The 27,927-nt window shown below is 33.9% G+C and overlaps 1 protein-coding gene across 3 annotated transcripts in view; it reads right to left on the reverse strand.

The window, feature by feature from the left end:
- The window catches only part of cnc (NFE2 like bZIP transcription factor cap-n-collar), a 115,884-nt gene that overhangs the window by 26,685 nt on the left and 61,272 nt on the right, over positions 1-27,927 (reverse strand). For all 3 annotated transcript variants that reach the window (XM_029301097.2, XM_029301100.2, XM_029301101.2), the window contains exons 4-7: positions 18,924-19,234; positions 17,860-18,054; positions 1,375-1,606; positions 846-1,070 (exon numbers count right to left, since the gene is read on the reverse strand). In XM_029301097.2, coding sequence (XP_029156930.2) covers positions 846-1,070; positions 1,375-1,606; positions 17,860-18,054; positions 18,924-19,234 — 963 coding nt within the window. The remainder of the gene's footprint in view (positions 1-845; positions 1,071-1,374; positions 1,607-17,859; positions 18,055-18,923; positions 19,235-27,927) is intronic.

Here is a 27,927-nt window from a genome sequence, read left to right on the forward strand (position 1 = left end):
TTGAATACTCCCAAATGAATTATTTATTTGAAATAAATAAATATTTTATTTGTTTTGAAAAATATTTTCTTATATTAAATAATAGAAGAATTATTTTTTTATATCAAATCAATATTATTAGTTTCAAATAAATAATTCATTAGGCAGTATCGAATTCAATAAATTTTTTTCAGTGTACAATAATAGTTGATAATGTCTAAAGTTACTTTCAATAGTTAAGTTTTAGATTATATACGTTTAATTTCATTACTTGAACAACAAAAAAATGTATATAGTCTTGAATAAGGACATATTTTTTTCTTTAATTGAAACCAAACTATCTTCTATAGAAAGTGATATTGAAAAGTTTAATTATTTATCTTTTTGATAATGATAAATTACAAGTTATAATGATTACATTATATATAATTCCTTTTGATATTATATTTTTATGTGTTATAATCAAAAATATAACTTTATTATAAACTTTATACTTTTATAATAAAACGTTTTCTACTGAATTTTATTTCAATATGTTCACTGACAAGTTCTAATATATAGTAACCAAATATTAGTATATTATTATAATTTATCATCAATTATGCTTTTTAATTTATATAAAGAGTTAATATGTCTAACTGACAATGAGTAAAAATATTAATAAAAGTTATGTTTGAAAACTTTATAGAATTGTTTTAAATTTCAATTAGATTCACTTCATTAAATTTTGTTATAAATTTACTAATTTATAACTAATTTCTAAAAATATTGTAAATAACAGTTAAGAATGTTTAATTTTACAATAATAAAGAAGTGATTTTATTGCGAAATATATTGATATAATAATATAAGCAGATAGTACTTACCATCATTCATCGCCATATCCATCAAATGCAAATCCTCATCATTGAGTAAAGATGAAAGAAATCCATCTGTGGTTTGGTTGATCGAATCTGTTGTCGGTGTGTGATAATACATCATATCGTTAGGTTCAGATTTGTAAGTCGCGCCACTCTCTGCACCCATTGGTTCACTACTATTTGTCAAATTCATTGATGTTGCCACAGCTGAACCCAGGTTCGACGACCCACCTGTAACAGTGAGCAGTTTAGTTCAGACAATGAAATTTCTTTTAGATGACATTTTAGATTATTGCGTTCCTATTTTTTTATAAAATTAACATATACTGATATGGTTAGTATTTATATAATTTTCTATGTGTGACATAAAGAAATGTTCTATATGAAAATTATTTTTTACTTTACGTTTTTGATATGTGCACATATATATTAGCTTAATTTTAATTTATGCTGTCAAATCTACTACATCAGATAATAGCAGGATTTAATATAAAGTAGAAATAAAAACTTGCACACAACTTTAGGCAACACTCACCCACATTGTGATAAGGTCCGGTCGAATTGAGATCTCCTACCGGAGGTGCTAAGGTAGGATTGTGGAGCAATACGTTACGTTGCGTCTCGTAATGACTGTGACTTATGCCGTGTCCTGCGTATCCAGAATGTGCTGGATGTGCGAAATGATCCGATGTCGGTAGGGCTAACAGAGATGCGAGATCTTGCCACCGCTGTTCCATGCTCATCGCTCGCATGAATGGCATGCGACCCTGAAACGAATAAATTTGATAAAGTACTAAGAAAAAAATTTTATAAAAATACACGGAAGAATGATACATCTGCTATTTTTATCCTAAAACTTCGTTTTAGGAGACATTTTTCATGTAGAATTCATAAAAGCTTTGCCTCAGAATTTTTTATGTACATAATAAAATTAATTACTATATATATATATATATTAATATTTTTTATGGTAAATATTAATCAGAGAAATTTATAAAATTTTTTCAATATATTATCCCATAATTATGATTTTCAGAGTAAATTCTAAGAGGCAATTCTTTGCGTGTAATTCCAACGCTTGCTTTTCTTTTTTGCATTAAAAATTGTTTATATGTGTATAATTAATAATTATTAAAATATTTATTATAAAAAATTCTTTTAGCATTTGTTATGTATTTCGTTTATATTAATATAAAATATGAAATTTTATATAATTGCAATGTGATATAACATCTGTTATATTTATCCTCTCAAAAGAATTATTAAAATTTTATGATTTTGAAACTATTTGAGGGGATCTTCTATAGTGTAACACGCGTTTTTATTTTTTCAAAATTTTTTAAACAGAAGCTTTTTGCATCGAAAATTTTTCTCATATTTATTAGCATCTACAATGTGTTCCCAAATTTCTTTGGTACAAAAAACTGAAATTAGCTGCAGTGGAGTTATCGATGAAAAAAAGAGTTGGCTCATGCTGTCCATGATTGGGCTGGTTCTGCGCATTTAAAACAAAAAATTCAAAATAATCTCTAATTAGTATGTTTTTGGCTATCGCTCCTACCACAATTATGTCAAAATATTTTTTTCCCTCATTTTCACAACTTTTTAAAGATTTTAAAAATATTCAAAATTTTCAAAAATCAAAACCTAATTTTTACAGTGATGTAATTTTTTTTAATTTTTTATATATTTTTTATTCTGGTATCTGCTATAGCCACAGGTATACTAATTACAAATCATTTTGAATTTTTTGTTTAAAATGAGCAGATTCGATCCAATCATGCGCCAACTTTGTTTATCCAATGATGATTTCAAAGCAGTTCACTGCAGCTAATTTTCATTTTTTAGCGAAAAAAAATTTGTGAACACACTGTAGATACTAATATATACGTAGAAAAAAATTTGATACAAAAAGCTTTTATGGGTTTTGTATAAAAAAATGTTCAAAAAAACTTAAAAAATAATGCTTGTTATACTAGAAAACCCTCTTAAGAAATCTTGCATACGAATGTGTATAAATTAATCGCAATTTCATTAAACTATTGATAAGTTTCACATTCGTGTTTAAACAAGATTTATAAAATTGTTTGTATGATTATCGAATCTCAATTATTTTATTTTGTACATCTTATTATAGAAGAATCAAACATCCATCGATCGGATGTCACGCAAGAGGAACCTCGTAGCCGTCTTGCCTGTCAAATGTCAACCAGGTAGACACCAGAGAATTCCGAGGAGACAGGAACCCCTGCTGATCGCGTAGGTGTTGGTTGCAGGTAAGATCGATAAAGGATATTAATAACAGCGGTACTACGTGTCAAAAGTATCCTTTTCCTCTTGTAAGGGCGTACGTCAATCGTGATCGCGTGTCAATCGATATAGGAATTATGATGGGCGAAATTAATGATGTAAAAACCCGGGACCACTTTTATAAGTAGCCACCAAAATAATAACGTTACTCCACGAATTATCAAAATTATCAAAATGTTTGTTGAAATAATATAGATACACGAAAAAAAATTTGCCATCATAACTAAATTTTAGCTGTCTCACGGAGAGAATTTACCCAGAAAATCATACTAATCATGGAACAATATGATATTGGAAGAATTTTATTAGAGTTTCTCTGATTAATATTTATCACACTAAAAAATATTAATATGTACTTAGTAAATTTTACTATTGTACATAGCAAAATTAATTGAACATATTTTTTATATCTTATTGTGATAGATATTAATATTTTTTATTGTGATAAAAATATTAATCAGAGAAACTCTTATAAAATGCTTTCAATACCATATTGTCCCACAATTAAGATTTTGAGGGTACATTTTGAGAAAAAAATTATCTCTCTGTATATTACACCTGAAATTTAGTTATCATGCCTAAATTTTAGCTAAGATAGTTAATATTGTTGCTATAGCATTCTCCATTACTATAGCTAAATAATATTACACTTCTCAAAATAATTAAGAGATAAAAAAATTGTCCAAAAAATAAATAAATTTTAATAGCTGTAACTTTGTTTCAAAAAATGATAATTTAAATTTAAAAAAGGGTTTTAAAGCTTGAAATCTATACTTTCGAAATGTCATAACTTTTTTCATTTTCTTTAATTTTGATATTTTTATATACAGAAAACGACGAAAATAAGAAAATGGAAAATTTTTTTCATTTTGTAGACATGTCGCATACGCGAGAAGATTTAAAAAATTTTTTTGACATTTTCAGGTTAAAGCCTGAAGGTTTCTCTACAAAATCATTTTTTTAAATAAAAATTTTGCTTTTTCCTTATGCAGTTATCGCAAATTGAAGAGAAAATGTTATTTCTACTTTAATCGTTCATAACCCATTCGTTAAAAATTATCAGTACAACAAATTTTAAGAATGGATTCTTAAAGCTGAATCTTTGCTCCATAGTATGATATACAGACTGAATTTTTTAACTCGTCAACTTTTTACAAATAGGTGAAAATAACTTTACATTTTTTAAATTTTATGTTAAGTTTGTTAAAAAAAATTTTCTATTTTCTTATTTTCGTCGTTTTCTGTAAGTAAAAAGTATCAGAATTAAAGAAAGTGAAAAAAGCTATGACATTTCAAAAGTAGAGATTTCAAGCTTTAAAACCTTTTTTAAAATTTAAATTATCATTTTTCGAAACAAAGTTAGAGCTATTTAAAATTTACCTATTTTTTGGACAATTTTTTTGATCCTTTAATTATTTTAAGGAGTGTAGTTACCAAATATTAATCACCATAGTTACAATTTAGGCATGTAACTAAATTTCAGGTGTAATGTAAGAACAGCTATAAGCTATGATGGATAATTTTTTTCCGTGTATCTATATTATTTCAACAAACTTTTTAATAATTTTGATAATTCGTGAAGTAACGTTATTATTTAGGGACAGCTAAAATTTAGCTATGATGGCTAATTTTTTTCCGTGTAGCCTCCCGAGAATGTAAGAATTACAAATACTTTTCATCTATATTATATCACATGTTCGCTAATATATGTACAAAGTTAGACACAGAACGTGCAGTAAGAAACGTACAAATTAGTACATTAAACGCTTTATTACAGGTGAATAATAAGCATCTTATTAGCATATTTCTTGTTTCTTTTACGCTTGTTAAAGTCTCAGCGTAACAGGAAATACGGAATTATCTCCTATTTCTCTCTCTCTCTCTCTCTCTCTCTCTCTCTCTCTCTCGAAATGCGTATTTTACGGTCTATCGGAAAAAAAATATATCTTTACGTATGGTTCAAGAGCAAGAAACCTCGACAACATGCGCGCGAGGAGAATCCCGATTTGTCCGCTAATTGTGAGAGAAATCTCACGCGTGTACTTTCACAAAATTTCCTCCTGTTCACAACAGCAATAGGAGGAAGAGGAGGAGAATGAGAGAAAGACTCAAAGTTGCATCTCTCGCGGCGTAAGTACGGTAGTGCTGCTGCCGGGGGTAGGTACTCAACAACAACCGGCGCCTTAATGCACATAGGTATTGTCGCTAATGCGCCGGAGCGCAAGAAGAAGATGAATAGGAAAGAGCGCTGCCGTTGGCTGGCTGTACGCTGTCGGGCCTGTTGAATTGTTGTTCGCAGGACGCATCAATCAGAGTCGAGCCGGTGCAATCTGTCGAGCGCGACGCCTTTAAGGCGAATCTCGCTTGTCAGCGCATCTGCCGGCCTCTGTGTGCGTTGTAGGCCGGTGCAGCGAAATGTAGGACGGAGAAGACTTTTGTTCCACGGCGATTTGTCGTACGGCGCGACGCGGCACCGCGCGTTTCTAATGGCCGGACTTTACGGCTCATCCTGGTTCGACGTAACGCGCCGTGATTGAGTTATAGAAAAAAAAGCGTGCGCCGCATTTAAGAGCCCGTCTCTCTCTCTTGGTCTCCCTTCGTCTTCCGATAGAGAGGCGATTATCGTCCGCGACGCGACGACGTGCGACAGCTTTTCTCGCCGGACGCGACTTCCAGTTTTCAATCATCGCCGGGAATACTCCGGGATTCGTTATAGCTCGCGGCGGATTAATCCATGACGGAGATGGTTAACGGACTTCTCGTTCCTTCTACGAGGAACCGGAGTTCTCGTGGACGGTACATTAATTTCAACATTTGTAAAGATCTTTCTAAATTTATTGGAATGGAGTCTCACTTCAAAAGAGTAATTGACTTAGTTTATTATCAATCTTTTATGTAAAAGAATTGATATCAATTTATATACACATCTCTCTTGCATGATAAAATATAAAATCATAGGGATACTCGAGGATGCGATATCTGAATTGTTATCTTCGCGATTTAAGATACGCGAAATATTTAGATTTATCGGAGTTAAGGTTGCTCGACATAGAGTTCACCTTGACGAATTTACACCTGAAATCTTTGGTACCTATTATCTGTATGAAGTGCGATAAACGAACGTTATATGCATTCCTCAATAGCTACTGGCACTTGATGATTTACGTACTATTACACAGTACAGCACATGTATATGTGCAGATCTCGCTTCACGTGCACAGCAGAATCGTATGAATCCGCGAGAGGCTGCGAGGAAACATATCTGTGCGCTAGCAGATGTTTGAAACGCGCTGTCGAGGACTCGCTAGATTTCTTCCGAGATCTCTCTCTCCCTCTCTTTATCCCCTTTTACCCCTCTGTAGCTATGTGCTCTTTTTCCGCGCGTATTCATTAAAATCGTATAACTTTATCAATCAATAAAAAACCACTCCTCAATGTTTAAAGTCGACCAGACTGGCAATAATTTATTATAAATAATTATTTGAAATACAACAACGTTTCGGCTGTCATTGCAGCCCTTTTCAAGTACATCTATAAAAAGTTCAATCAAAATAATTATAATTTAATACACTTATTCGCAACAATTAATTATACATTTAAATACAAAAATGTGTTACATACCAAATTTAAAACAGTAAATCAACTTCTATGCAAACTACCGACAATGTTAACGCTTGTTTTGATGAACAATGTAAGACTGACAGAAGTAAGCACATATTAAATAGATGTTAACTGTTCACAAGAATCTTAGTCACTAAGCGTTAAGAAGATAGAGACGAAACTAAATGTGTCTTTCGTAATTTAAATCGTCATAATAAAGTCAAATAAATAAAAATAAATAAATAGGTGGATATAAAAATAAAAATAAAATTAAAAGTAAAATTTTACTCGCTATTTTACTCGCTGACCCTATTTTTCATGAAGAAAATATTAATTTAATCAAAAGAATCCTTATTAATAATTGTTACCCGTTAACAATTATTAACAAAAACATCAATAAAAGACTACGAGCGATTAAATTTGGCAGTAATCTTAACTCGCCCAATCGAAATAAATTTGATACGCGAAATTGCATTGTGTTACCTTACATTAAAGATCTTAGCGAGAATATTACGCGTTGCATCAATAAAAGTGGAATTGATGCTTTGTATACTGTCCCAAAAAAATTGGACACGTTGATAAAAAGAGGTAAAGATGGGATCGAAAACTTAAAAAGAACTGATGTTGTTTATAAAATTGATTGTGCGAATTGCGATTCGGCTTATATAGGACAGACAAAGAGACATTTAGAAACGCGCATTAAAGAACATAGAAATAACATAAAAAAAGACAAGACATTGCATTCTGTCGTTAGTTTACATCGGACTTGCAACGATCATGAGTTCCGTTGGGATTCTCCGGTGATTCTGCATGAGGAAAAACAGACAAGAAAAAGAGAAATTGCAGAAATGTTTTACATAAAAAAACAAGGAAAAAGTATTAATTTACAGAAAGATACGGAGAATTTCAGTGGGATTTATGATCGTGTTCTTGATGTTATTTAAGTCGTTTTATATTTATTTTTACTTTTAATTTTATTTTTATTTTTATATCCACCTATTTATTTATTTTTATTTATTTGACTTTATTATGACGATTTAAATTACGAAAGACACATTTAGTTTCGTCTCTATCTTCTTAACGCTTAGTGACTAAGATTCTTGTGAACAGTTAACATCTATTTAATATGTGCTTACTTCTGTCAGTCTTACATTGTTCATCAAAACAAGCGTTAACATTGTCGGTAGTTTGCATAGAAGTTGATTTACTGTTTTAAATTTGGTATGTAACACATTTTTGTATTTAAATGTATAATTAATTGTTGCGAATAAGTGTATTAAATTATAATTATTTTGATTGAACTTTTTATAGATGTACTTGAAAAGGGCTGCAATGACAGCCGAAACGTTGTTGTATTTCAAATAATTATTTATAATAAATTATTGTCTGGTCGACTTTAAACATTGAGGAGTGGTTTTTTATTAATTATTACTGGCAACCTTAAGGATTATTATTTATTTTATCAATCAAATCCATTATGAAAATTTCAGAACAGATTCAAGATTCGTATGAAATTGATTTTGAAATCGGAGGATTTGTTAAAAAAATGTTCGCTATATATAATATTTATATTATTATTTATCACACTATTTTTTAATTAACACATATTTCCTATATATGAACAAAATGTTGAAATAAGTTCTTTTAATACTATAATGAGTACATTAGATATTTCAAATAACAGCTTCAGTTAATTACCGACGATTATATTAATAAAACAAGTCATGTGAATTAACAGCTATATTTTTTGTTAGATCTGCTTTCTAGAAATATCATGTTTTCCTGTTTCTTCTTTTTCCGCTTTAAAATGCTATAAAATGCGATCAGTCTCTTCTTTTAGAATCGCTTGTCCGCAATTTTGTTTTTATTCCGCCTATAATATCACGGCGTGCACGAGCGGCAACGAAGCTATTTCGATCTATTTGACAGTGATCAACTAACTGCTTGACACCTGCCATCGCCATCGTTAACCTACCGGTCTCTCTACGGTCCTCGATCAGTTACTCCGAGTTACCTACTTTTCACCTCAACACGTCGCATGTGTTTTCGTACGTGACTGCTGGCAAAGCTCGTTTCTGTCACGAAAGTTATGAATGAAAATATTGATGGATACGGATTCAGCCCTCACCCTTTATTACGTTGCGGTATGTGAAAAATATTTTATCTATCTACCGATTCGTTCGCCAAGTTGAAACTTTTTCCCAGACCTTCGTAATCGTACACGAATATGGTAAGTAAAGATAAGATTTTTAGAGAGCCACTTGATCTCATTCAAAAATATTTGATCTATCTATCGATTCATTCTTCAAATAAGAATCTTTTCCCGATTTTTGTATACGGATTCTTAGCCGTAAAGATAAGATTTTTAGCTACTCGATCTCGTCTAAAAATATATTTATACGATTGTATGTGAGATAAAAGATTTTTTTAAATAAAAAAAGTCGGAATATATTGAAAATAAGTATTGCATCGGAGTACTGCATTCGCGCCTCAAATCCCGATATCTTGCCGCGTTTGTTGTCTCTTTGCTGCATCCACGCGTGGCCTCAATGACCATACGAAGACAGAAATTCGTTTCACACATCCTAGATAGCCCTGGCGCGGAGGCGCATTATGCATTTCACAGCGCATAAGTCCAGCAGCTGCCTGGAATCTTGGCGAATGGAACGGACTGTGACGCCCCGTCGCGTTTCTTGGTTCTTGGTGAAAATTGCCCGGTCGGGGTGCGCGTATGTAGGAATTTATGGACGACAGAAGTGCGCTAAAAACTTGACTTTCTCGCGAGACTTCTAAAATTGACGCGCATCAAGGATTTTACGCGAACATACGTTTCGCGGTGCAATAAAATTTTATAGATGGAGAACCTTTACATTATATCGATTTAACTCGAATATAAGTCAAATTACGATTGCAATTATCTTCAAATTATTTAAATCATTATATATGTGTGTTTTTAATAGAGAGCGATAATATAAATTTACTTTCATTTATAAAATAGAAGTAAAAAAGTATTGAAAAAAAGTTATAAATAATTCAAAGCATTAAACTTAACGAAAAATGGATGTTAAAAGTTAAAATGCTGAAGAATGAAAAATATGATACGGGTGTATGAACGAGAGAGTAGACAATATTTCCACTTTGTCTGACTATATCACGAATTCAATAAATACCGGATGTTACGTGTACCGTTTTGTTGAAACACACCGACGCGGCGGATGGCCGGAAACGACTACCTCCGTAATGCGTCACCGGCAAAAGGTAAGTAATTAAAGATACGCGAGAAAGATGTGCGCATTACCTGTGGTCACCAATGTAATCTTACAACTAATGGACAAAGATATTAATTATGATTCATTCGGATCCGTAGTCATCGGATTAATGCGTCCTGGCGTGGGTTACCATGAGTTTGCGCTCGCGCCAAGTTCTCCAGCTATCGCCACAAGTGTATCCTAATGTCCGGCCAGCATCTGTGCTCCCTTCCTCCGCCTTTCTTATTTCCATAGCATCCCGTTTCTCTTATTAATTTCGTCTTACTGCTCCTCTCCGACTTCGCAATCCTCGTTCCCTCCGTCTTCGTTTCCACCACGTGGATTGCCCTCTCTCACGATCCTCTTTCTCTTATTCCTTTATCTTCGCGTTCTCCTCCTTTCTCCTCTCCCCGATCCTTCTGTCTGCCGACTTTCTTCCCTCTTCGATTCGTAACTCGGTGTTATACGTAAATATTGTTCGGCGGTCCAAGGATACTTGGAGGGCCCTCCTCCAAGGCGCTTGAGGTTCTAAGCAAATATTCAAGTGCCATGGCAAATAGCACGCTACCGGCTGCTCATGGGGTCTAGCAAATCTTTGTGCAAAGATATATGCGAAGAAGTCCATCAATCACGGTCAAAGGTCATCCGGTAGTTTTCTGCTTCTTCGATTACGAGACCCCGAGCATCGCGACTTAACTACGATCATTATCCAATGGTGCGACGAACGGCGATAATGATTAACTCGCCGATATTACTTGATTGACTGTTTACGCTCCACATCATTATCTAGTGATCGCGCTTCATTATCCAGTTTCTTTCGAATATATAAAGGATATAAATTATTTAAATCAATATCCTTTAAATCACATTTATAAACATGAGGTAATAGATTATTACGTGATTTATGATTTATATGCATTTTTACAGAAGGAATATTTATTTTTTGTATATCTCCAGCTTTATCATAATTGTGGAAAAAACAAAAACAAATTTAACATTTTTATCGATTTCCACTTTATAGCTTTAGATTGATAGAATAATTTATTATTGGATTTATTTATGAGTAATTTATTCAAAAACTTAACGAGCTCGCATTCTAATAAAAAAAAGCACGTGCATGAGACAATTTATTGTGCCATATGTTATATGCATTCACGTTCTTTCCAATATAACCCCATAATTTATGAATTTTTTTTTATTATAGCAAATATCCGTGAAGATTAAATTATGAAAAAAAAAAACAAAAAATAAAATAATATCAACATATCCTATAAAAATAAATATGTATCGTTTTCAAAAATTGTTTGTTGCAAAACTACTTTAATTATTTTTTGTGTTACTATTCTTTCTACACCTGTCAGGCCCTCCGGGTGCATGTTATAGCGATAATTATTACTACGTCTTGACATATTCGACTTTATTCTCTCATTATTTATATAGAACTCCTAAGACATTCTACGCTACCCGCAGGCGAACATCTACCTTCTGTATGCCTCTGTGTACTTAATTACTAATTACTTTTTTATAATTAATTCTTCTACTGTACTGCGCAATTTAAATGCTTCTCCCGTTGACTTACAGCAATGGACGAATAAAGTTTAAGTTTTGCGTATCAAATAATAAACAATAATTATAAATAAGACAGGTAGCAATTGTGAAAAAAAATACTATGTTTTTTGCAGTTGTATAATTTATACTTGAAACTAATAGCAAAAATAGCTCTGAGGCACACTATAAAAGACACAGTATAACTAGTTATATCTTTCAGAATTTCAATTTTTGCACAGTGAACTTTATTATGTAATTTATTGCGATTTTCTTTCAAACTGTAGTTTTCAGCAATCTGAATGAAAAAATGTCTGGAGTAGTGACTCGATGACGACAGATTGACATTGATCTTGGTCGCAGTTTAAATAGAAAGTCGCCACTGGCCAACCCATAAGAGATAATCCGCTAGAAGCGGTAACGGGTTTGGGTCTGCTTAATTACGACTTAAAACTCCGGGAGGTCCTACTGTTGTCAAAACTGTGGCCACTCGGAGCTTTCATCCTCTTTAGACTCCGAGATCGTAAGATTTCGAATGAAAAGGCAGAAGGTACCTGTCGAATTCCTATTTCTTTCTACCACCGCATCTGCTTTCTAGAGAGAGTTTGGTTTGGAATTTTCTGAAGCGAAGTTCATAAAGAGCTATTTACTTTATAGAATGTAGCAAATGAATTATTTATTATTTATTCAAATAAATATACTTTTTAAATTTTGCACGAAAGAGATAGAAAGAGAGATGGGTTTGTGATCTAATCTGCTTCGTACATTCAAACATCACTCCAAAGTATTAGATCTACAAAACTCATATAAGAAAAAAATTATTACATAATGTATAGATATAATAAAGTTCAATTAAATGTCAAGAAGTCTTCATAATACAGGGTTCTCACACACCACACGCACACAAGTAGACTTAATATTAGTTGATAAATGAATACGAGTCTCTTAGACCTTGAAATGCAAATAACCTGTAGTTTCTACACGTGTGCTGTACTATGAACCGCCTTCGATAGAAGTAGATCGCACAAAAAAAGTTTGTGCGAAGTATCGCACATAACCGAGGCACTCGTGTTCGCAGAAGCGCACCGTTTTCCACAAAAAAAAGAAAGAAGAGGATCCGACGTGATACGATGTCGAAACGTACGTCATCCGACTGTAGTGAGTCGCATTACATGTTCGTAGTTTGTAGCTCGATGTATACGGTAACACGTAGCAATTACAGGTGACTGAGGTCAGTGTTAATACGACGGTCGCGTGAGAGAGGAGCTCCAAAAATGATATGGCTCGCGAGCGGCGACGGCGCGGTTTTCTTGCGTAAGCCTTCCACATAATACGCACGACACATCCTTCTCCGTAGGCAAAGGTCCCGGGCGTAGGAATATATTAATTTAGTGTACTCATTACGTATTGAAAGAGACCCGCGCCGAGTATGTATTACTCCTCCGGCGGCAGTTGCGTTTTAATGACAGTTCTACACGTGTACGCGAGACGCAAGGTCGCACGAGACCATATATATATATATATATGTCTTTATGTGTATGCGTAAGAATTACTACGAAAGCGAATTTCAGCGAGATGTCGAATCACTTTTTTAATGTCTTTCCGCTGTGAAGCCATTAGCATTAGAAATAGTTGAGATTCATCAGTGAAGAAACATGCATCATTTTAAACAGCAATATTGATCCTTTAAATATTGACCACAGATATGAGTATTTGCAAACATATAGCTATTATATATAATAGGTTTTTTGAAATTGAAATTTCCCTATAAAATATACCTTTGTTTTATTATCGCAATAAATTCTATGCTTAAATTTATGCGTTTTATATTTCTTCGATACTATTTTTTCACCATTTAATAGAGTTTCTTTAGATATATAAAAGCTATATATAACTTTATATTGCAGCAAAAAACATGCATTATGATTCTAGAATTAATGGCAGCGAACAGTCTGTCATATTAACTAAGTATTTTCAATTATTAACCGATGTTTTTATATATATATTTTTTTTCAATCAAACCTTGTTCGCAAGACCTTGCGCTAATCTTTCCCTCCTTCTTCTAACTAACTTTACGCGTGAATGTACATATCATATCTGTTATCGCATTATGCATTTTTATTTGGTTATCGTGATAAGTATTGCGCAATTGGTGTAATCTACCTGAAAAAGACCTTCGTCCAATATCAGACTCCAACATTCTGTATTCCCTTGGTATGTGTGTTCGTTGGTTTGCGGATGAGGTTTAACGAAGACTTGCTGCACGTCATTCATGTGTATCCTCTTCACTCGAAATACGAATTAGGCACGAGGATCGCACCGGTCTTCGTATTGTTAAATCAACCGAATAACAAATTTTTTTTCTACAATGAACTTTCACCTGCCGGTAAAAATTGCACATCTAATCGTCGCAAAACTGATTAATTTTAATCAGTTATGATTTTTACTAACGCACACTATTGTGTTATTATAGGATACTTTTGCATTCAGGCAAAAATCTCATTCCACTAGCGATTCTGTGATGTACAACATATCATCTTGAAATGCATAAAGCAAAGATTTGTGTATTCAACGTGGGCGGTCTCATGGAATGACCGTGAGAAGAAGGGTTTCTTGGCCTCGTTCAAATCGTTTCGAACCTATAAGTGGTGCGTTTTACAGAGATTGTCATTGTACCAACTTTATCACTTCCATGTAGTTTAATCTTAAACTCCATGTATTTGCATCAGATTAGTATTCACGTATAACGCTGAGATTTTCGAACTTTTGAACTGTAGGCGTACGAAACTTTATGTAAATTACAAACTTTGTAGAATAGTCACTGGTCTCATCAAACAAGGTAGGCAGGAATAAACTGATTACGATAGTTCAACGTTTTCATTTTGCAACCAGTTTTTCATTGATAATACGAGTGTTCTTCCGGTAATACGTGGGTGAGAAACTTGGTATCCTAGCGTGTACTTCAGAATCTACTTCTTCTTAACTTGGAAGAACCATTCCAACATCACAATATCGGTAGAATCCCGTTCAGTTCGAGGAACCTTTTGGAACTATCTACGAAACGAATTATTAACCGGTGAGATCGCTTCTTCTCGAGTGAGTTAAACTTTTCCGCGAAGTTCGCGTTCACTTCTAACCGCGTGTCGTCCGTCGAGTGTCAGCGCCGTCGGCCAGGATCACAAACATTGCGATCGCGTCCACCACTACGATTCATGGTAGTAGGGGCTAATGCTATCTCTCCCATTGGCGGGACTTTTCAGATGTGTTCCTCCACGTGCACGCAAAGAAGTCCTGCACACGTACGCGTTGCGTCACGTTTTCTCGCTGGACTCATCACGGACTATCTGGGTAGGTCATTGTCACGATCATTCTTTCTTATAACGATATAGTTTCTCGACGGAACGCATTGTATTATATGCCCCGGTAGCAGCATCCAAAATCCGGGGAAATGTGCCTACTTTCTACGAAGTTTCCGGCAGGTTTTCGAATTCACGACTTTGTCTTGAAAAATTGCATTTTACGTGCTTCGGTAACTCGTTAATGCATCTACTGAATATATTTTCTAGGTCCGGAGCAGTTAGTTAATTTTCAAATATTTAATTAGTTCACTTTTATGGGTGGTATTAAATTTGTATATATGTATATGTGTATTATTACATATAGATATATTAAATCATGGATTTTTTTATGCATATTAATGTATTTGTATCTTTCCTGGTGCAAATGATTTTAGAAGCAGGAGCAAAGATAAACTAGTTTTTGTTTTTTGCTGCACTATTTAAAATTTCTGAACTCTTGGCAGCAAGATGATTACCACATCACGTAATATACAGCTCTCTATGTAATGTTTGTATTAGCAATGATATCTCTAGATTGCCGTGTAATTGATCTGTCACGTCTGATGCAATAATTACGTGTTTCTACAATAATTACGTATTTCTATAATATATGCGTTTTTGTATATACAAAAATAATAATATTATTGTATTGATAATTATCAATCGTAACTATAAAGTCAAAGTATTTGTAATAATGCATTTGTAATGTGCATAGAAAAACGAATAGCATACTTTCATGTATGATTATTTCTATTTTTTTATTATATAAATTTATAGTGAAACTTTCTCTCTTTCTCTCTCTTTCTCTCTTTAAACTTTTTTTTAATTTTATATATCTCTCGTATATAAAATTTATGTATATTAACATATTCCTTTAATTATTTTAAATATTTTTACACATAAGCAAATATACGTGTACAAAAATAATATTCTCGTTACTTAGTAAGTACAACATCGCGTTTAATATCTATTGCGGCTGTAAAACGAAAAGATGCCATTCGAGCATTATACTCGCAGTATTGCCAAGATATTGTGTGATAAAACATGATTTATACTTTATAAAATGCCAAACAAAACAAGCGACTTAAGAAGCACCGAGTTCACGCGCATGGCTTTCTAATAAGCACGATCTATTCGAGTAGTAGAACTTGTTTCTCGCGACTGCAATAAAATTCTATAACGCTATAAAGTGATAATGAGCAAGAAATAATCTTAATATTGAACACGCTGAATAATATGTCTCATAAATAAAGTATGCTGCAAATGATAATAGATCTAAGTAGCAACGCATAAACTATATGAGAGATTGAAAAGAAAATTAAAAAATATGAACTTTAATTTTGTTTTTTGAGAAAGAGAGAAATTGTATTCAAAATATATGTATATCTATTAAAATTAATTGTTGTTGCTAACTATTGTTAAATGACAAATTTCTAATAATTAAATTATAATTGTTTGTTATAACATTGTTGAGCAAAATGTCATTGATAGTAAACCATCGATGAACTCTCTTAGAAAAATGACGTTATATCACAGCAATCAGACTGTGTAAAAGTATAAAGCAAACATTAAAAAATGATAATTACAATCAAGGAGTTGACCTTTTGCGAACTGTAAAATATATTACACAAATTTGCGACAAATGCCGTCAAAAAACAAATAAGATGCTGGTAATATTTTTCTAAAACAACGATTAATTATAATCTTCTGTGATTGCCATGTTTAGACTGCAAGATAATAAAACCCATATAAGGGTTGGAATGTAGATTTAATGCAGTCAAATAAAAATTTTGAAAAATAAAAATACATACAAGATGTTTCGCTTTCCGTTGTATCCTTTATAATCATTAATTAAGCAATGAATTTAAATGTATAACATAATTAAATTGCGATATTAAATTGATAAGACACTAAATACGTAGATTTATAATATAAATGTGAATAGGATAATATATATTTTCCTTTTTTAGCTACTAAGTCATCTTTAAATAATCTTTATGATAACAATTTTAAATGTTTGTCTTGAAACACAAGATTTTGTTTATATACATATATGTCTTTATTTTTTAATAACATCACCGTAATTATGTAATATATTACTAATAATCGTGAGAGAAAATTTAAAGTATATACGAAAACATTGTTCGATAAAATAAATTGCGGAAAAGATCCATTTTTGATACGTCCCTCATCTCGTTATATTAAAATGTACATTAATTTATGATGTGTAATTATCTGGCCCCCGAAAGGGGGTGCAAAACCACAGGAATGGAGCCGCACCGGAGTTTTTGTGGTCGACGCTGTAAAGAGTGTCCCCGTTTATGGACCGTAAACGCTGCTCCAACTGCGCGGCTTTGCGCGTCTTATCTTCTCGACGTTTGTTTCCTACTTCGTATATCATCGCCGCCTCTCGCGGTATCATCACGCCATTCCGAACCCCTCATTAACGGAATGTCGAAAAATCCCGTAGCCACTCTCGGCGACTACATCGCGACTTTCATCGTTTCTCGAAACGCATGTATCGCGAACAACGTTTATAAGATGATATAAAAGTTAATTTAGCTGAACATGTTATCTTGCAACCTGGGCAATTTTTCGGAAAATCGCCATCATGAATAAATATAAATGTTGTGTACGTTGCAAAACAATTTGAGATAAAATTAAAACTCTGAGAACGTTAGTTACATAATAGTGTATGAAGAATATTTTAAGTAATATATTAAATGATTGGAGAATATTATTAAGAATAAGATAATTCAACATTCCCGATATTCATTCAGAAAGCGCATTTAGAGAGCTCATTAGACGAGATAATCTTTCATTGATTTACTCGCATTGCATATGTTTAATAGCAAGCCTATGTGTACTTTGTACATAAGTCATTATATTGTCGCAACCATGATGACATTGTGTATGCAGTTATAAGAGACACTGGTACACGTTCTAACCTACAGGTAATGAAATCAGGGTCGTACGTACCTGGAAGGAGCGGTGATGATGGGGATGATGAAACTGCGGTGTGTGAATCATGTCGCCGGTCTCGGGATCCTCGCACTTGGATGACTTCGCGACCTCGACGTTACTCGAGGTTGAGATAGCCGAATCGTCCTCTGCACTTGCGGAGTCTTCGGTAGTATCCTCTTTCTTCTTCTTCTTCACTTCTGGTTTTGTTTCCTAATAATCAATCTTTACGTAGTTATCGCCAAGAACACCACGATATTGATATCGCGCAAGATAAAAATATGTATCAACGTATTATATATAATAATTTTTGTCGACAAGAGATTCAATTAAAAAAGGATTTGTGCCAACAGAAAATTATATATTAATATTATCAATCATTATATCATATATATTATTATACAAGAAATATAAAACACGTTATATAAAAGGGCTGATAAAAGCCAAGATATTAGGTGTAATAAAATTATTTTTAAATTTCTCTGTACAAGAGTGAACGGCCTGATCTTCGCAATAAACAAATAATATTGACTTTTTAATATTATTTATTTATTGCGGAGGTCAGGAGGTTTGCTCTCGCTTTTCCTCTTTCCTTAATATGTTAAGGCTTTAAAAAAATTTACAAATCTAACCGAAATGTTTAAAATAAATATACAGAAAATAAACATAATTTTATTACCTCATGCTTCAGTTAGTTGACATTCCTTTTTACCGTGATTTGTATTTATATATTAAAGGCTTTTCGATCTATTATTTTATTATTATATATTATTATTATAAAATATCTTAAACATAAATAGGAAGCGAAAGAGTTTTAAGTATCATCATCAAAATCAAAGCTGAAATAATTTTTACTGATCTTGCGCGAATATGAACAGTAAAAAATTTTAATTAATTACAAAAATATTAATTTTATGAAAAATATTAGAAATAAAAGTGAATAACATTTCATGATCAATGTTAGAAAGCGACCTACTCGAAACTCAAAAAACAGACAAATTTTCTTAATATCATTGATTTTTTATGAAGGCTCGAATTGTAGTTGCTTTTACAAGTAGAAGATACGAAGGTATCTCACAAACCTCTGGTTGAGCCTCATCGAGGCCAACAAGCTGAAGCGCCTCCTCAAGATTAAATTCGTCGGGCAAGCCTAGAGTATCGTTGCTGAGCAGGCCCTCTACGCCAGCGCTTTCCAAGAGACTACTTCCGAGTAAGTCTGATGTAAAGTCATGCTCGAGTCCTAGAGTGTCGTTTAGACCCAGAGAATCATCAGTTAAGTCAGCCAAGGGATGATTATCCAAAGCCAACGATGCTTCGTTGAGAAGCGGACCGTCTTCTTCGATGATGCTACTTCCACTTCCGTTCTGACTGCTGGAGCTGAGAATGTATTCACCTGCAAAGAAATACACAGATGTTCGTAGGAGGCGAATAATCCTCGACTAAATTGATAGAAATCGATCCACAAATCCAAGAAGAAAAAGCATTTTCGACGGTTTATCACGAAAAATATGCCTGCCTCGAAACGACAAGGTGATGAAACATAAGCAAGCGTAAACAAGTTTGCGTGCATTCGCAAGGTTCACGCAGAGATCATTTCAATCTCGAGAATATTTAATTAGTCGTTTGATTGTATAATACATTATCCAGGAATGTTTCTCATTCGCTCTATTGTGCAACTTGATTCTGACACGTCATTGACAAGTGTTATTATAGATTTCCTTACATGCATTTTCATTCGCGATAAGGTAGCCATTATAGAATTAACATTGTAATTTGTCAATGTATTTAAATTATTGTATAGAAGTTAGCTAACGTATAGATATTTATGTGCATTTCTATACTGATTGATGATAAAAATCGCTCGCATATTTCTACGTGCTTACATCGTTAAGAGTTAGCAAAGAATGATCATTATGCATCTACATTTTAATCATGTTTATGTTTATGTAATATGCGGTATTTATAGTTATTAGGAAGTAATATACTCACGGACACATTAATTATAGCACACTCACATGAAATAATTACTTAATCTGTTTTTATCTAGCCATTTGCAGTATTGTAACGTAGATGCGAGAATATAATCGTGACTCTTCATTTCGAGGAAATTGTTTCGCCATGTATTTAAAGAGCGATTTATCTTTCAAATCACCATAATATTTATTGCACTATAAAAATTATTATTTGTCAAAAATATTTTTATTTTTCTTGTATCCATCACGCTATTAACAAAGCGATTAGTAGTATAATAATTAATCGCAATTTTCTTATGTATACAAGGGGAGTTATCGTGAGAAAAAATAAAATTCGCAATATTTCATTGTATTATAAACTTATGACTCGACAGAAACAGTCTGTTACGAGGCGCGATGTCAAACTGGCAGCTAGTGACAGGCAGGTAAAATTTTTGGAGGAAAAGGAGAGGGATTAATTGAAGCATAAAGGGATGTTACTGAAGATCCACCTGCTAGTTTAAACAACCCTCATATGTTCCCATCGTGGTCTCATCCCTTGTGTATAAAAGATGACAGGGAAGCTGTCCGAATTTTTCACGGTTTCTAAAATACGTAACGGATTTGTATATGTAAGGTGAGGCAATATATATTATATATTTTCATATATTTCGAACAGTTAAGTAACATTTATAAATCAAAATAGTAAAAACTTTGAGAAATTATTCGTCTCTTTTTTGATCATTTAAATTGTTCTATGTTAAAATATGTATGAATAAAAATATTTTTTGTAGTTGCTAAATAATTTTGCATAAAAGATTAATGTATAGTAAAAATTATTATATTAATAATTCCTTTCCATTTATCATACAGGGACTAAGAATTATTAATTTGAAAATTGTCAATGCCAAAAATTATTCACGCTATTCATTAACAAAATTGAAGTATTGTAAATAAGATTAATAATTTGTATAATATTAATTGAGTAGATATAGATTCTGGTTCACGTAATACTGCTAATTGCTGATAATTTTTTTCAAAAAAATCTAAGTTTAAACAGTTCTGAATAGAATAATATATATTTAACTCGAACTTTACATCCTTTACTTTAACATTTATGGTAATGTTTTGCACGTGACAGAGAACACAGGTAAAGGAGCTTCTACCTAAAATTTCTACCTGGTCGCTTAACAAAACGTCGATATTATCGAATAGCTCGAGCGAGCTACTTCTACGTGTGAACATTTCCATCGAACACAAAAGCGTACTCCTTTTCCTCCCCGCAGCCGAAACGCGCGATGTTATTAGAGATAATAATCTCATAAAATAATAATTCCTCTTTCGGGAACTGTCTGGGATCCGAGCAGGTCCGCCCGACAAAACGACGGACAGGTTGGAAGAGGATTTTCGTCCTGCGTAGCTTCTGCCGGTGCCGGTACGAAGTAAAGAGGGAGATCGCACCTTTTGGATGCCTATTACATTAACGAGTGGTGGCGGCCATTGTCTGGCCCAAATGCGAAGCCGACCGCGCGATAATGGCTGCCTATAATTTGAGGGAAGTCGGAACAGCCCCTTCCCGTTCGATGTTAAAGCCTATTTAAAGCTCCGGGGGAATTACGAGGTAAAATTACTTTCAGCCACGTACACATACACATCGAAGTGTGTGCCACGCGTAATTGGTACAAGTGTAATTTTTAACTGGTGCAGCATAATTTTTTGTGACTTTTATTATCGCGTTCTCTTTTCTCTCTTTGTTACAAACAGGTATTAATAAAATGTGATTTCTGTTACGCTTTCTTATTCCAACAATAGAGATTTATTGTACATATGGACGCATTGAAGACAAACGTCTCTCGCGATACGATTTCTCTTTATTCTCTAATCAAAAGAAATAATTTTTAATAAATATGAATATTCAAAGGAACATAAATTACAATAAATAATAATCCTTAAGGTTGCCAGTAATAATTAATAAAAAACCACTCCTCAATGTTTAAAGTCGACCAGACTGGCAATGATTTATTATAAATAATTATTTGAAATACAACAACGTTTCGGCTGTCATTGCAGCCCTTTTCAAGTACATCAAATTTAAAACAACATCAAATTTTTTTTATAAATTACAATATTTTAGATACATCAATTTTAATTAAAATTAAAAAAATTTGGAAATCTCTCGTTATAATGAGTTATCTAATATCAGATGTTTGTTATTAGATTCCATTTTTTGTCAGCTTCAGAAATACGGGTGTATATAATATTTAACATATCCTATACATATACAATTATTTTTATTTTCAGAAAAAAATATTGCAGTGCTGTTTATCAAATTGAAAGATAAAAATATGATATTTCCAAACTGTGTTGAATCATTAATTCGTTCATGGTTATATTATGCAAATTACTAACGCGATTAAGGATAAGTTTCAAGGAGTAAATTCTCAGTTTTCCCCAAAGCTCGAGATTCTCTACCGTTGGAATGAATTTTCCTTCAGCTAAGCCCGTCGCAGGGAATTCGCCCTATCACGCTGCATCTAATGGCGCGGCCCTCCGGCTTTTTCAATTCCACGGCTTCTTTGAAGCCCGCGTTCGCTTTTTCCACGGCCACGGGAACGTCGACAGATCATTTCTCATATTTCGCGCGCACGCTTAACGATCATTTTCTTCCACCCTCCCTCCCTTTTCTTTCCCTTCGTCCCGACGGTCCGCCGCGTTGGATAATAATTCTTGCATTACTCGACAGAATTTTCGGAGCCGACGATCTTCCCGTGCCGAGTAAGTAAACCGGGAACGCGCGCTTTGCTTGTCCGTTTCCTATTCGCTCGTAGACAGCGTATCCGACGCGTTGCCGGAAGAGAATCCTCGAACTCGAATGCGCCAGCACGATTGTCCTATTCCCGGGGGTAACAAATATACACACACACACATATATATATATATATATATATATATATACTATATATATTTACGTGTATATGTTGCGACGATCTCATTCGCACCCCTCGACAAAAGGTGACGTTCACGATACCGGTTTGTACGACGTTAACTCCGGAACGGAATTTGACGTCTCATTTGGAGCCAAAGAAGTGCGCGAATCATCGCGCGTCACCTGCCGTGAACGATAAATTGTAATTGCGATCATCAATCCTGATCGATGCCGAACTGTCGGCCGTGTTCGTCGACTCTTATTTCGTCGGACGAGTGTGCAAACCGGTCGATCAATTGGACGGACGCGTCCTAGATGTGTCTTATCATATCTCACGTCTCTTAAAAGTCTCTTGGTTCATCTTTTTAACTGTACACGGAAGTTTAATAGAAATTTAACGTGATCCACGCGTAAATCTTATTAACGGTAAGATAATTAATAGTTTCAACATTTTATTGTGTGAAGAATCTGTGAAAGTTTGTGTGTAAAGGCAACTGCTGCAGAGTAATAATAATACAGAAATCTTAATATATATTTGCAATTTTATTAATCAGATATATGATAATATATAAAATTGTATATCATTGTGATTTTGTAGAAATATATTTGAGATAACAGCTATATATTTGAGATAAGCTGTATCGCGCGTTTGACTATCAGCTAGCCGTCGCACAAGGATTTACATGAAACTTTCTATTCAGAAAATAATTGCATTTGCAACTTCTAAACATGATTATGATTCTAATAGTCATGCTCTAAATCAGTCATATTTAAAGAATATTTCTAAATCTATTATGAGGGAGAGAAAGAGAGAAAGTTATAATCATCAATGTATATATGTAATGCAAAAATATTATTTAATAATGATTAAAGCACAATTAAAATATTGTAATGCAAAAATTTTGAAAAATGTAGGACAATACATGATAATCGCAAATTAATCGACTTGACTTGTAAACTAGGCTTTCTATCATAAACATTGTCAATGACATGTCGCATCTTTGTTGTCAAATTATGGTGATTAAGACAAATCGTCGTTAAAGCAACTGCACGTGCCCGTGTTATGTAATCCTTCAAGTCGCACTTATATACGATATAAACAGAACTACTTGGTGTTTGTTGCATACCTTTATCTAGTAGATCCTAATAGAAGAATTCGAGAAAGTAATCCAAAATGCTGTTTCACAACAGTAATCACAACCACAGTGACAATGTTTCAGTCACTAAATCATTTTATAACAATCGTGGACAATTATTAAGGGTCTTCTGCCTTTGCACTAAGCACATTATTTTATTGAATAACAGTTGTTATTCTCCAACTGGAGCATCGATCTTTCACAGCGAATATTCCTACAGAGAACAGAATGTCTTTCCCTGCTATGAGAACAACCTGTCCGTACCTGGAACTTCGAAGGTACAAGTTAATCCTCAACGCGTCCTTTTAACGTCTTTAGACTTTTACACTGACGTTGTACGTAGATATCGATGATGATCTTAGATCATCATGATCGTTGTCTGCCAAGGACTTTCAATGGGAGACTATCGACAAGGAGAAATTGCGAAAACTCGATGCACACAGACTATAATGAGACTTGAACAGGGCAGTACCCTTTATCACGTCTTGGTACGGATCACCTCCGTGTTATACAATCCGATCTTGAGAAGAGTCATGATACTCGGGCACCGTCAACGAGTTCGAAACGGGCGCAGCATGGAGTCGACTGATAAACTATCGTATAGCCAGGCATTGCCTAACCACGGGCTGGTCGGGTATTGTGCCAAGCCACGGGTTCTCCGTTAAAAAACGGACCAATCACGACGGGGTTGGCTGTTACTCCAATATGGCTGCCAGACAATGCGCGGCTCTGAGACGAGATGGGAAGGGAGGGAAGGTCTCTCTACCCGTAATGCCATTCTCCGGCTCCCCACTGCGACCCGGGAACGTATACCCGGGCTTGATCCGCTCGACGTTGCCGTGCCATGGGCTTAGCCAGGGGTGCATCTCGCCTTGGTATAGCCCGAGTCATCCCCCGACTTAGCAACCCTCCCTCTTGCTCCGAAGACCACGTCAATTGCTCCAATAGCGTTTGTCGTAATATCGGTCGCAATGGGAATTGGTCTTACGAGATACCATTTTTCACTTCTCTCCTTCGGGATTGAGATGATTACATACGTTATGCGAAAGTCGAAAAACGTAACGACGAAGGTTTTATTTATATTAACATCTGAATTAAAAAAACATCGATTCTAGAAAATGTGTATTAATACATTAAATTGTGTATGAAGATTTATTTTTATCGAGTATTTAGCAGAAGTTTAGCATCGCAATTACTAAATACATTGCATCTTGAATGATAATTGCATATGCATTTGTAGACTACTAATTTAAACTTTAATATATACTATTTTATATACCTAATAAATGTCAGCAAAAAAAAACAAAAAATTCATAAATACCACAGAGACAACCTTTAAAAATAGATCAATTCGATCAATTGCTGGTGTAATTTAGTATTAGCATTGTTTTTGTACGTTTGCATAAATATGCCTATTTAGCCCTCGCAGTGACTAACCGTTCTAAGAGCCAGTCACTAGGTTAAAACCGTCAGATGATAAAGCTTGTAAACCACTGCTGTTAAGATGCTATCTAAATCCTGTCAAATGCTCAGTCCATTGATACCCTTTATTCTTGTGTCGTCACTTTCATTCGAATGCGATTCGAGATCAGCTGCGGCATGTATTGGAATAATTGCCACTGATACGGTCAGTATATTTATTATGCACATTATATTCTACATTGCTTGACAGTGGCACCAGATATTCGATAAATGTGTAAATTTTATGATCGTGACAATTTTTGATAGTATCAAAATTATATTCATAGTTAAGCAATTTCTCTGATAAGAAAATTAAAAAAAAAAATAAAGTTAGAAAGAAATCTGTAAATTGAAAGATAAATAATGTCACTTCTTCATTTTCAAATATATATGTATAAATAATATTTAGAGAGAGAATATAAACATTTGACAAAATTAAAATTATATCAAAATAATTGCTCGGCGCAATCGATGTCTTATCACAAAATGACTCGAACGCAAATAATTATTGCAATTTTTAATATAGTTTTGCTCATTATTAATTGTTGCTTCTTACAATCAAGATTCAAAAAATGATGCATCTTTTCTATAGATAACTATAGGCGCGTGAATCGATTTAAACTACCCAGAAGAATATGACGCTATTTCAATTTACCATGTCAACGTCACTTCATCATGAATATGTCGAAGAATATTGCCATCTAATGGCAAATGTAGCGCTGATTTATTAACCAATAAGTGCAAATCATTGTATCTGCCAATACGCCACCGCGGACGAACTATAGGGCTATCGACAAAACTGTAACGTAACAATACGCAATCGATCCTGTAGAAATGTCCTGAAGAACGCAGAGTGAAATACCTTATGCAGCCGATAAATAATAGTGGTTGCATGAACTTGTGCTTTCCAATATTTCGCCAATATTCCGGACTCGTTCCGGAACGCCGGCTGACACCGACGCGCTCTCTTTGACTTTTTCTGTTCGTTTCCTCGTCAAAAGCGTAATAAGAGTTATTCAATGGCATACTCAAGCAATATACCGTCGGAAAGTAGCCTGAACCCGTTCACTTTAGCATCTGACTTGGCGATTATTTCGATTACTTCATAACACTTAATGAAACATCTCGAAGCGATAAATTTTTCAGTGTTTTTATCGTTGAAAATTAAAGTTGCAATCACTTTTAAGTATTATTTCTTAACAGTAATTAATATATAAGCTATTGAGCGGAGTAGAATACATATATCAATTAATAAGAAGCCATATTTCATATAATATATAACACTTAATTATTTTGATATCGTATAAAGAGATTCTTTTCCTTATATTTTTATCCTGTTTAAATAAAAAAAATAGTATAATAAAGTGGTTGGATTGTACAATTTAAGTGTTTTCACGGTTACGTTGTGGACATTCTATAAGTTACGGATATCGATAGCCATTTCGATTAACAATGAGACGTGAATTGCACCAGCAATTGTAAAATGAACTTGGACGTCGAAATTCACGGTGAGGTAAGGTAACATAATTAAGGGAATAATGGCAGCTAAAAAACGTTGGTCATCGTTCAGACAACAGACGTTCCGCCGTAATCGAATACGCTTACAAAAACGATGTCACACCTCTCTTTTCGAGTAAACAGTTTGCGGATCCGTGAATAAATCATGACACGGTTCGGTAATCGTGGAAGTAAATACGAAGATCTACATCAAACTACACAGTATATATAGATATCATCACAATTAATAAATTCATATTTGTTTTTTTTTTCATAAAAATGCAAAGCATTGTCAATAATTATTTATAAGAGACTGAATTTGTTTATTAGATGATAAGGAAAGTCATATAATTTTAACGGAAGCACAGGATTAAAAGATATATTAGATTCAAATTTTCCCCATTTTATCAAGATATCACGGAAGAGCAAGATAGTCAAAACGGCATTCGTACGCAAAGAGGAATTCTGAAAACGAGGTCAGAAACCTTGCTAACACCTCATACGTACAAGTCATTCTCGATCTGGTCGTGCCCGTCAATGAGCATTGTTGCCACCTCATAGTATGACGTTCTCTCTTCGTGTCTAGCTTGCACTTTTCGATGGCCACGCGTCCACCACGAGAGAGCCACGAGAGCGGTAGTCAAGTCATGCTTAGAAGGTGCATTTTTCTCATTTCAACTTCCGAAAACTTCGTCTCCCGTTACGCATCTCCTTCCGGCTCGTCGTCCTCTGTCATATCAAAGCCAGTCGGTCAGACGCGACGCGACGGCGCTTCCTTCAGGTATACGCTGCTTGCCGTGTGTATAAACCACGTTGAGCAAACTGCGGTAGCTCGTAAGGAATATTTTATTATAACGCGTCGGCTGTCCAATAAAGCTCACGATTTATTGGGTACTTTGCAAAAGTCGAGTCGAGTGTCGGCCTGCGAGAAACGTTCTCTGTGAGGCAGAGATACTATCGCGATTTTATATCCAAAATAATATCGTTCTGTGCGTATGAAGATTTATTACATTCAGACTGACTTTATTTTAAATAAAACTTGAACTCTGTGTAATTTTTTAAAATCATATTTGCAACAGTTAATTTTTAATAACGTACAAGATATAACTGGAAG

This window comes from Nylanderia fulva, unplaced genomic scaffold (genome assembly GCF_048542155.1).
Source record: "Nylanderia fulva isolate GAGA-0341 unplaced genomic scaffold, ASM4854215v1 Scaffold8, whole genome shotgun sequence".
Lineage (NCBI taxonomy): Eukaryota > Metazoa > Arthropoda > Insecta > Hymenoptera > Formicidae > Nylanderia > Nylanderia fulva.